General features: G+C 41.5%; 2 protein-coding genes across 2 annotated transcripts; both read left to right on the forward strand.

The window, feature by feature from the left end:
* Nucleotides 1-207: 207 nt before the first annotated feature.
* On the forward strand, nucleotides 208-7,445 carry hhatlb (hedgehog acyltransferase like, b). Its single transcript, XM_068732309.1, has 12 exons — nucleotides 208-368; nucleotides 1,553-1,690; nucleotides 3,374-3,441; nucleotides 3,523-3,636; nucleotides 4,766-4,960; nucleotides 5,053-5,262; nucleotides 5,765-5,936; nucleotides 6,058-6,202; nucleotides 6,297-6,332; nucleotides 6,411-6,612; nucleotides 6,695-6,836; nucleotides 6,925-7,445. Exons 2-12 carry the CDS (start codon nucleotides 1,585-1,587, stop codon nucleotides 7,122-7,124), a joined length of 1,590 nt encoding a protein of 529 aa, XP_068588410.1. The 5' UTR covers nucleotides 208-368; nucleotides 1,553-1,584; the 3' UTR covers nucleotides 7,125-7,445.
* Nucleotides 7,446-8,295: 850 nt separating this feature from the next.
* klhl40b (kelch-like family member 40b) lies at nucleotides 8,296-12,002 on the forward strand. The gene is made up of 6 exons (XM_068732282.1): nucleotides 8,296-9,598; nucleotides 10,150-10,310; nucleotides 10,381-10,488; nucleotides 10,641-10,826; nucleotides 11,229-11,378; nucleotides 11,595-12,002. Exons 1-6 carry the CDS (start codon nucleotides 8,477-8,479, stop codon nucleotides 11,704-11,706), a joined length of 1,839 nt encoding a protein of 612 aa, XP_068588383.1. The 5' UTR covers nucleotides 8,296-8,476; the 3' UTR covers nucleotides 11,707-12,002.
* The last annotated feature ends 2 nt before the right edge of the window (nucleotides 12,003-12,004 follow it).

Here is a 12,004-nt window from a genome sequence, read left to right on the forward strand (position 1 = left end):
TAGAGCTAATGTGGCTGCACTAAGTGGGTTTAGGTAGATTAACCCTCTGCTGCATCAGTTAGGGAAATACTGTTAGCGGCACCTAATAGACTCCTAATGTTGTGGCTTACAGTGTGTCAGCAGCCCTCATGTTCCGCCCCCTCTGTGCCAGTGGTCAAAGTATAAATACATCATGTCACCTTTAACCGGTGGCAGCTCCCACTCAGGGAGTCAGAGGGACCCACAGCCCACCCTAAGCGGATGTAATAGTTTAGATTTTCTTACATGCTTTATTTTTTATTTATTTTAATCTGCGTCGTTTTTTCCCCTCTTTTGAACAAATCGGTTGTTATAGCAACTCCTTCAGGCTCCCAACTGCTGCGTTCAAGGTCAGTATCACAACAGGTGCTGCGGAGGACAAACTGAAGAGCGTGACCGTGTGGCATTTAAACAGCCTACATTGTGAGGAGAGAACAGCCAGAGGTTTTAAGAGAGTTCAAAATACAAACGTGCGGGTAACGTTATACACCTGATTTTTGAATGCGTTTTCTGTATTACAAAGGAATACAGCGTTATAATGCAAAATAGCTAAATGAAGAACTTCATTCCAGAGAAGTTGTTTGGTTAAAAATAGCAGACAGCTGGAGGATACTTTGTTGTCTCTGAGTTAATCAGTGGAAAGTTGGCCATTCGCCCTCCACTGTTTATTTTACCTGATAATCAGTAGCAAGTTAAAATTCCTAATTGATGGTTGCTTTTAGGACTTCAAACAATAATTTAACATGAGCCACATGATATTGCATTATTCTACTTTTCTCTGATATAAGAAAGCAGCTTCGTATGTAGGTAGGTAGGCCTACATTAACTCAAGTACTGTACTGTACAGGTACAATTCAGAAATACTTGTTTTTTACTTTGAGTACTTATTTCTTCTTCTACTTTATAATTCTGCACCATTGGGTTTCACATGCTAAAGCAATGCACTTTTTACTACATGTCTTTCACAGGTATAGTACATTTTACATACAAAATATAAATAATTCAATAAAATGTGATAGTTCTTGATTAAAGTACTCAAAAGTGTATAAAGCAGATGAGCTCAACATTGACCAACTATAATAAATAACCACTTACAATCAATAAAATGATAATCAGCCTAATACTGACGGGGGCCAATCTGTGTAAGTGCATACTTGCACAGATTACTTTTACTTTTGATGCTAATACACAAGAGACAGGAGAGTTCATTAAACAGACAGGCAGGATGAAAACAAACTAATATGAAGGGGAATTTGTGACAAGATGTCTCTCATATAAACATTGAAGTGGCATTTTTGCACTTTCCATTTTAGTTTTAACCTCACAGCTGTATACAATATTGTGTCCTCCCTTCTGTACAGTCAGTATGACGAGGCTGAGACGGTGATAACCACCATTTCAGCGATCACTGATTTTGTTTGTACGAGATAAAGAAGCCCCCACAAACTGTAATACAGTGCAATGCTTTTCAGAAGTAAAACCTGGTTTAGTTGTGCAGATAAAGTGTTGACTGGTCTGATGTCGGTGTGTTCAGGAGCCTCCGGAGCTCTTTCCGTCTGCGTCACCATGGGGATCAAAGCTGCACTTCCCAAATATGAGATCTATTTCTACAACACAGTGCTTTGTCTGGCCATGTTCTGGGCTTCCAGCTGGATCTTTGACCTGTCCAGTTGTGAGTACAACACAAACACATGCAGAAAGAGTAGTAGAATATCCTTCTTGTGAAGTACAGTTCATACTCTGCTAATGAATGTGACCCCGACACCATTTGACATGAACACAATCACCTGTGTTGTAATCTACTCGCATACATAGAAGTGTTAAATTAAATCTTTTGAAAAGTACTTAAACTAAAAGATAAGTCTGGTGAAAGTTACTCCTCATTGTTCTTGTGTTTTTTCCTATGAAAGTCCAGCATCATGTGTCAATTTTCCACATGTATACAGTCTTTTCAAATTAACGTCTTCACAGGAAACAATAGTAACCAAAATTACTTAGTTAGGTTCAGGAAAAGATCGGCAAAAAAACCTGACTTCATTAGGTTTAGGAAAGATCATGGATTGGGTATAAATAACTACAATGTTAAAGTGGTGTTACTTAAGTACGGCAGTTAAGTGACAAATAAATCAACGCTGACTTCTCGTTTCACACAGGGCACAAACAACATCTTGCTCCCCTCCAGCTTTACTGCTGTTTTGTGTAGTTTTTATTCTTCCTTGTTTAAGATTACGTTGATGATATATGAATTCATTTTGTGGGATATCTAAGAATTCCTGCGCATTCATTTTTGTTGGTATAGCTACGAACGCTATGAGCTAACAGCCTGACTTACAAGTATCTTATGTGCATCCAAAGTCTGATCCTGCTTATTCCTGTGCCATAGAGCTCTATTGTTCAGTGAAACAACACTTTTGTTCATCATAATGAAACATGGTTTATTAAGAAGTGATTCCACAGATATGTTCTGTAAAATGTGTATCAATCCACAGCTTAAAATAGTCCCCAACAAATTAACTATTTATTCCTGTTAGAGACATGTTTGCGAAAAAACAACAGTATCCAGCTGTTTTCAGAAATGACTGGGCTTTTTTTTTGAAAATCAAACCATGCATCTGTGACCCGTTTTAAAAAAACAACAATAGGAGCAAATGGACTTTAGGCCCGTGCCTCACACTGCAGAGCCCTGCACACTCAGAGGTGTTAAATGATTCTGGCTGATTAGACCTCTGCTCAAGTTGGGCAGGTCTATGTAGACTACTAATAAACATGGAGTTCATGTACTAATGAAGATGATACATCTGGTGCAACAAAACTAGCACGAGGGAGTTGTCATGCATGCAACAGAAAATGATTCTCTGCATTCACACGCATACTCTCATGCAGATGTGCAAACACAAAACCAAAACCAAAACCATGAACTTTTTAAATCTTATATTTTAAAGAAAGTAGTGCCTTTGTATACCCAAGACATGAGTCTGGACTGTAAACCTAATGTTGAGGCATGAGTTTAGCTTTGTGTAGAGCGGTCCCATACAGACAACACAATGTGCAGTGTACTTACAGTACACCGGCAGTGTCACTGTGTGAGGGTGAAGAGTCGGAGCTATGCAGACCACGCAGAGGAGATCCGGTGTCAGTATTAATACCACAGAGCACAAGAGGAAAATAGGACTTGTGTTCACTTGTAACAAAAGTTTCACTTCTGCATTCAAGGACAAGACAATTTTAACATAAGAAAACAAAATACATGATAGAAAATGTGTGTTGATGTGAGATTTACTCATATAAAGCTTTGTCTCTTCAAATTTCTTTGTATTTTTAAAATTCACAATAGATTTTTTGTTCCTGTTTTCAGCCAGTACAAACAGAAAAACATTCAAAACCAGCGTGAAGCCAGGATGGTACTACTTTGGGAGGAAAATGGTGAGACATTGATAGCTAATCAAGCCACTTGCCATTGATGTGAGGATGTTTCTAACTTTTAATTCTTTCATTGATCTACAGGATACGGCTGATTTTGAGTGGATGATGTGGTTTTCCACCTTCAGAGCGCACATCCTGTTTGCCCTCTCTGGACATGTGCTGTTCGCTAAGATCTGCTCCATGTTGGCTCCACAGGTGCTTCTGCTGACTGATTGATTAACCGATTGAAGAAGAGTGTAGTAGAGGATGTTTAATGATCCGAGCAAACGAGTCGCTTTGAAATGAGGTGAAAGAAACGCTCACTGTGTCGTGTTATGAAGAACACTTTGTGACATTTGAAATCCTCTTTGTCACAATTTATTTTTACAACACTGCACAGTCGCTTTTTATTAGCTGAACAGCTAATGATGAATGGGACCAGGTGGAAAGAATATAAATAGAAATGTAGCTCTATATTATGGCAGTTTGTTTGGTGAACAACACTGCAAAGTCTAATGGTGAAAGTCTATCCATAAGTGTAGATTTTATACTATTTATTGCTTTGTGTAAACTTTTTCTTGATAATCAGTGGACGTTTTCTCTCAGAGTGTCTTAGTTATCAATTGACTGTAAAGAGACGTTATCTGCAGCTTTCTGGAGCAATTTACATTTTCAGCTTATAAATCTAAAGCCAGACGTGAGCTCCATCGTTAGAGAAAATACATTTAGAGGAAATATTTAGACTTTTTATTTTGGTGTCTAGCATTTAAAAGGCGGCTTTACTGAGTCATTAATGTAACCAGTTGGTGGAAGAAGCATTTAGATCCTTTACTTAAGTAAAAGTACTAATACCGCAGTGTGAAAATACTTTAGGAAAAAAAATGTAATCAGTAAAACTTACTTAAAGTATCAAAAGTAAAAGTACTCCTGCAGTAAAATGTTCCCGGTCAGTGTTTTACTATTATGTATATGAGGTTTTTGGATTAATATTGCTGCTACATTAATGTATACGTATCTCTGAAAAGGTTGTTTGTTTCGTAAAGTTTATTTAGCTTATGAAGTACGAGGATTTTCTTTACTGATAAAGGAACACTTAAATATTTCAGTTTATCAGAAAAAAATCTAAATCCCCAAATTCAGAAGGATATGAAAAATTGTAATTTGCAAAGTAACTACAACAATCAGACAAAATGTAGTGGAGTAAAAATTACAATATTTGCCTCAGAGAAGCACAACTCTAGAGTAGCATAAAATGGAAATACTTAAAGTACAATTACCTTGAATTTGTACTTGAGTACAGTACTTGAGTAAATGTACTAAGTTACATTCCATCTCTGTCTCACAGCACAGGTCCCTGGTCTACATGGCGTATGGGCTGCTGGCCGTGTGGACCAGTATGGGCTGGACCTACGTCACCCTCATTCTGTCCCACTGCATTCTGCTCTACAGCATCTCCTTGGTGAAAATTCGCTGGCTCTGCTTCGTCGCCGGTCTTTGCACCCTCGCTACGTTCAAGTGTGAACCCTTTGTGTCCTGGCAGGTAAAATGCTGGCACTTAACAGAAGTTACATTACAAACTGCATTAATATTAATGGTTTCCCGCGTTATTTCCCCTGTTTCTCCTCCGTGTAGGCGGGCTTTGTGGAGGGTGACTTTGAGCTACGTCATGTTCTGTTCTATGGAGGTTGTGGGTTTACTATCATGCGCTGTATGAGCTTTGCTCTGGAGAACTGCGAGAAGAAAGATGGAAACTACAACATCCTGGAGCTGCTCAAGTACAACTTCTACCTCCCCTTCTTCTATTTCGGGCCCATCATGACCTTTGATAAGTTTTACATTCAGGTAAGTTAAAATAGGAAAATAAAACTGTCCATCTTACTTTGAATGAAGTCCATGGTGTCGGCTGGCAGTCTGAAAAGGATCCGAGGCGCTCTTCAACTCAATCAGTCTTCATCAGGCTATAAAGTGCAATGAGGACAGGTGTTCAAGATGAACCTCATCAAGAGGTCACATGACGTGTTGTTCATTTAGTGCCCTAGCCTAGATGGTATTGTTGAAATAAAATAATATCTGCTTGCATAAGTCAATGGGTTATGACCAGGCCAATGAAAGAGCAACTCTTTTCTCTGTTTTATTTTAATATTTTAAAGAGGTAAAACCTTCCAATAACTCACAGGGGGGGAAAAAAGAAGTGATCAAAATTAGAGAAACATCTGAAAACATGAATATCATTTTGCGAAGGGGGCCATTGAGAGCCAAAGTCACAGAGGATGCCTTTACTGAGCTGTAGCACAGCAGCGTGGAGGTCTCTGGCTTTGTGACATGCGTCTGCTGCCTCCTGCAGGCCAACAAGTCAGACCTGACCAGGAAAGAGCGGGAGATGTGGAACATCAGTCTGCAGGGCCTGATTCACCTGGGAGCCATCATTGTAGTGGACGTCCTCTTCCATTTCCTGTACATCCTCACCATCCCCACCGACCTGAGGCTGCTGAAGCATGCCTCTGACTGGGCTCTAGGTCTGCGCCACCTCCCCGAAATTTAACAATCTGACTGTGGCATGTTAACCAGAGCACGCTCCTTTGCTGTTGGTGTGTGACAATACATTGACTGCATAGCTAATAATTGCATTGTCTCCAGTGGGCCTAGCTTACTTTAACCTGGTGTACGACTGGGTAAAAGCCGCTGTCATGTTTGGAGTCATCAACACAGTGTCCAGACTGGATCATCTGGACCCTCCCAAGCCACCAAAATGCATCACTATGCTCTACGTGTTTGCGGAAACGTAAGTTGAGTTCACACAGATCCCATTTGGCTCGTTATATAGTACAAATCTGTAAATCTAATCCTGTTTTTTATTTATTTTTTGTCTTTCACAGTCATTTTGACAGAGGGATCAACGAGTGGCTGTGCAAGTGAGATCAATAAATTGAATTAAAGTCTTATTGACCTCGACACATTTAGAGGTCCTGATGCTGACTCATTATCCACAGGTACGTGTACGACTACCTGGGGGGAAAACATGAGAACGTGGTGGAGGAGCTGGTGGCCACACTGTGCACCTTCGGCGTCACCATCCTGTGGCTGGGACCCTGCGAGGCGGTGCTGGTCTGGGCTTTCTTTAACTGTTTCGGCCTCAACTTTGAGCTGTGGACCGCCAAGTTCTTCTCCATGGAGCCTTTTGCTTCGTTTGAGGTTTGTAATCTGAGTTTGGCTTTTACATTTCAGTTGGGATGCTGACACAAAATGCTGTTTATAAATAATGTTTAATTTACAGATGACCATGACAGAAGCAACATCTCGCCGAATCAGAGCCGTCTTCAATACTTTCAACTTCTGGACCATTGTGTTATACAACATCCTGGCCTTGAACAGTTTGGACTTTGCCAAGTTGGTCGCAAAGCGGCTGCTTCTTAAAGGTGATTAAATTTTTTTTTCCATTTTGAAAAGAGGGTATGAAATATGGTTCAACTCTATTGACAGGTTGTTTTTTTTTAACTTTCCCAGGCTTCCCTATAACCACCATCATCGTCATGTTTGTGACCTACTGCCTGATTCAAGTGATTAAGGAGAGAGAGAGGAAGCAGGCCCTTATCGATGATCCCGATCCTCTTCCTTCTGCTCCCCCTCTGAGCGCCGCCACCGCTGCAGCTGCACCCACTGCTGCTCAACCAGTCGCAGATCCCAGCAAGGAAAAAGCAGAGTAGATGTTTGCTGTTGGCTTCACTAATAGTGAAGGATGTAAACAGCCAAGAGTATGATCGGCTGTCAACATTTTCAAACCATGAATTGTGAATTGATGCTCAGTATTAACTGTAAATACGTTTACCACCATTCAACTGTGTTTATACCTAAAAGAGAAAACAAATCAAGGTTAATGAAAGACATTTACTTAAATATGATATAGTATAATGTCAAGTAGCCATTGAAAATTAACAACAATAAGTGTAACCACACTGTAGGAGTGTCAAAACTGAAACCTTTGTCATCAATGCAAAAAATAAAGTGAAAAGATTTGTTCAAATATGTTGTGTCTGTATGGAGAGTTTCCCTTCTGATGGAGCTGTTTAAATATGAATGAGAGAAGGGTGCTTATTTCCAGTACGTGAGTCAGTGTTGAGTCTTGTCATTAGGCTTGTAAATGTATTTCTGAAGTGTTACATCAGCAGTTGGCAGTTTTATTTCTGTTTGATGCTTCCACACTGGAAACACTTTAAACTCTGGTCACACCTGTAGTGAATCACTGGACTTGAACATGTGATAAAAGATGTTTACTGACATTTAAATGAGGGCTAACTTTCGATTTTTGCAACAGCTAATGTATGTCTAAAACGTCTTGTATTACTAAAAACATATCTACAATGAATATATATTATCATTTGGAAAAAGGCTTAATTCCCTTCAACAGTAGCAAACATTCCTAAAACAAAAGAAAATTGTCTTTGTTGGGGACTATTTTAAGCTGCGGATGAATACACATTTGGTGAGCTGGTGAGTATTTCCAGCGCGTTGTATGTGGCATTTATAAAAATAAACAAAATAAACTGGGCACAAAGGAAAGAGATACATCAGGCTTTGGCAACCTAGAAAATATTTGTTGGTAGTATTGCAATAATGACTCAGTCACAAAGTCCACAGGGGGCAGTCTCATTACACATCTACTCCAGATCCACCCATGACTCAGGATGGACATATTTCCCATGAAGCAATGCTGTCAGCTGTCTTGAGAGTGGGTGGATGTTCCTGGGGAGCGGGTGGGGGTGGGGTTGGAGGTGGGACAGGGGATTGAAGCGTGGATATTGCATTTCATGTTCCAGAACGAAGCCCATAGCTCCACACCGAGCACCCGGACTATAAATAACCTACCAGTTGGAGCTCAGTTGAAGGGTCAGGACAGCTGAAGGAGTGGGCCGTCCCTGGGTTCAGCTGCTAATAGCAGACTGACTGTGCCTCTGAATCCTCTTTCAAAGCTAGAAACTAAAATTCTGCTATCGAGAAGATCCATTTTGTTTGATTTGAAGCCCCTAAAAGGCTCCTCAAACTCTCCCTGCCAGGAACGATGGCTCTGTCGATAGACCCCATGGACGAACCCAGGATGTACCAGCAGACGTTGCTCCAGGACGGCCTGTTCGAGCTGCTGGAGACCGACAAGCTGGTTGACTGTGTGCTGAAGATCAAAGACAAGGAGTTCCCTTGCCACCGGCTGGTCCTGTGCGCCTGCAGCTCTTACTTCCGCTCCATCTTTCTGTCTGACCTGGAGGAGAGCAAGAAGAAAGAGATTGTCTTGGAGGATGTAGAGCCTGGCGTCATGGGGCTGATCCTCAAGTACCTGTACACCTCCAAAATCAACGTGACGGAGCAGAACGTCCAGGACATCTTCGCTGTGGCTAATGTGTACCAGATCCCTTCAATTTTTACTGTTTGTGTGTCTTTCCTACAGAAGCGCCTGAGCCTCAGCAACTGTCTGGCTATCTTCAGGCTCGGCCTGATGCTGGACTGTCCGAGGTTGGCCGTCTCTGCCCGAAACTACGCCTGCGAGCGCTTTCAGCTCATCTCCAGAGACGAGGAGTTCTTCCAGCTGCTCCCCAGCGAGTTGGCAGCCATTTTAGCAAACGACAATCTGAACGTAGAGACCGAGGAGGCCGTGTTCGAGGCTTTGATGAACTGGGTGTCCCGGGACACTGAGGGCAGAGAGAAGGATTTGCCAGGTTTGCTGGATTGTGTTCGTTTGCGTCTGGTAAAGGAGGATTACCTGGAGGAAAAGGTGGAGAAACACAAACTGATCTCCTTTAATCCTGAGCTGCAGCAGAAACTCCAGCTGATCAGGGACGCTCATGCCGGGAAAATGCCGGAGGTTAAAAAAAGCAAAAAGGAGGACGGAGGAGCAGAGGGAGACGGGGATAGTGAGGATAAAGAGGAAGAGGAAGGTCTTCTGCCAGGCATCCTGAATGATAACCTGCGATTTGGCATGTTTGTCAGGAACCTGATACTGATGGTGAATGAGGCAGGTGCTGTGGCCTACGATCCGACTGGGAACGACTGCTTCTTAGCATCACTTTCCACACAGATTCCCAAGAACCACATCAGCCTCGTCACCAAGGAGAACCAGATCTTTGCTGCAGGAGGATTATTCTTTGATGAACAGAACAAAGAAGATCCACTGTGCTCATATTTCCTCCAGGTAGGGAAAGCTCTAAATAAAGATTTGAGAGAAGAGAAAGTAATACATATTTTTCACCTCTGTTGCTTAAAATGTGAAGTTACCCCTCTACTGCTGATGATGCTCCATACTTGTATTAGACCTTTTAAATGCCACTTCCCCACTGGTGGTTGTGTTTGAACCCACAAAACTGTCTTTTACATTGTAATAGTGATCCCAAGTCTCCAAAGATACCAAATATGTCAGGGTGAATTCTGGGAAAATGTGGATAAAATGATGCACAAGACATCTAGAATGTATTTGTTTTGATAAAATAGTGCAGCTAAACAAATCATAGCGCTTTGGGTTTGAATATCTCACTCAATGTAAATGTCATATAGCTTCAATACAAGGAGGGGAAACAAGATTGTTCCAGCCTTATTCATGTATCTACATAAGGGGAAATGAATAAGGGATGTTAAGAGTGCATCTACCTGCAGTGTTTATGTCCGTCTGCATGTGCTACAGCGTGTCTACTTCAGGTGATGTAAACGCAACTCCATTCACAAATGTTTGATCTCCTGTGACCGAAGTATGACCCGGCCACTGCTGATTGGCTGGGGATGCCTCCCCTCCCGTCTCCCCGCTTCCTGTTTGGGCTGGGTGAGGCTGAGAACTCCATCTTTGTTTTGGGAGGGAGGGAACTGAAGGAGCAGGAGCAGACGCTGGACTCAGTTTTGGTCTACGACAGACAGTGAGTACAAGTCAAAGTTAATGTAAATCATTGAATGGATTGCTGTTCTAATAAACTTACACCTTTACAGATCTTTTAAATGGGGCGAATCAGAGCAACTTCCTTACCCGGTCTACGGACATGCAACCATATCCCACAATGATGTTGTTTATGTGATTGGAGGAAAGGGAGACAACAAGTGAGTATTAAGTGGGATCAAAGTATTAATATCCATCGGCGAGTGTGAAGGCTTTATTCACTAATCCTGCAACACATGGAATAGGAATATTTTTCTTAATAGAAGTCATATAAAGAGAGATACACTATGTTCTTTGTCTCTCTTGTGAAAAGGAGCTGTCTGAAAAAGATGTGTGCATATGACGCCAGGCGATTTGAGTGGAAGGAGCTCGCTCCCATGAAGGTTGCACGTTCTTTATTTGGAGCCACTGTTCATAAAGACAAAATATATGTGGCAGCAGGAGTCACCGACACCGGGCTGACAAACACTGTGGAGGTGTACGACATCGCTACAAACAAGTGAGTTCCTCGAAATCAGTGAGTCAGGCTGGCAAAAGTCAATGAGTTGCTGGCCCCAAAGCAAACGGCATTAAGTTACCAGGGGGACCGTCAAATTACAAATGTGATGTACTCTGCTGTTTGTTTGTGCACTTTGCAGAAAGAGGAAATCACACTGAAGAGACAGTGTGATTGTTTGGTTCACTGGGTTAATGCATTTTCAAATTGCTTTCACTGAATAAAACTGTTCACTTGTTGTGTATCACATTTTCACATTACTAACTTTTATTTTGCAGCTGCTTTTCTCTGCAACGAATAACACTTTAAAAGGTTAAATTTTGCTTAAAAATATAAATTTCCCAGTGAAGCTTCTTGAGCCCTCTATAGGTGTACGTTACTGAACTGTGCGTTTACATTTTTCAGGTGGTCAGACTTTGAAGTGTTTCCTCAGGAGCGTAGCTCTCTGAACCTGGTGTCTTTGGCTGGCTTGCTGTATGCTGTAGGAGGTTTTGCCATGATGCCTTTGGAGGACAGCGAAGAGATTGTTCCCAAAGAGATGAACGACATCTGGAGGTGGGTCATAACAGACTCATTCATTCATTCATTCATCAAGCTCCTGGTAGTTTTCTTTTTAGATGCGATTCGATGAAATTGCACTTTGTCACGTTGGACCAGCTTTTTAAGAGAAAGTAAAAGAGGAAGTCTCACTAATCATTTCAATAATTCATTCTAACTACATTTTTCCAGTGTGTGTCTAAGATTTACCTTAGAGTCTGTTAACCTCCTCAGGTTTGATGAGACGGACAGGAAGTGGAAGGGGATCCTCAAAGAGATCCAGTACGCTGCAGGGGCCACTATTCTGGGGGTCCGCCTCAACACCCTGCGTCTCACCAAGATGTAAATCCCCTCTGGTCCCTGCTTGTTAACAGAGATCTGTGCACAGTGACATCTTGCATTTGTAGAGACGTTATGAGCTCACTGTGGTGTTCAGTTTGTTTTATTTTACCCTCTGCTACAGTACAGCAGTTCTGATGACGTAGCTAATGGTACTTCTAGCTCATGCACAATTTTGTTTTTGGATTGAAGCCATTTTTATATGTGTTTAAGTGATTTTAATCTGATTGAGATTGTAAAACCGTAAACAATCTGTAACCTGTTGACATTTTTTGCACTGTAATGGAATAAACTGTAAGTATCTA

This window comes from Cebidichthys violaceus, unplaced genomic scaffold, assembly GCF_023349555.1.
Source record: "Cebidichthys violaceus isolate CVI_PGR_0920_01 unplaced genomic scaffold, fCebVio1.0.p SCAF_58, whole genome shotgun sequence".
In the NCBI taxonomy this organism is placed as follows: Eukaryota; Metazoa; Chordata; class Actinopteri; order Perciformes; family Stichaeidae; genus Cebidichthys; species Cebidichthys violaceus.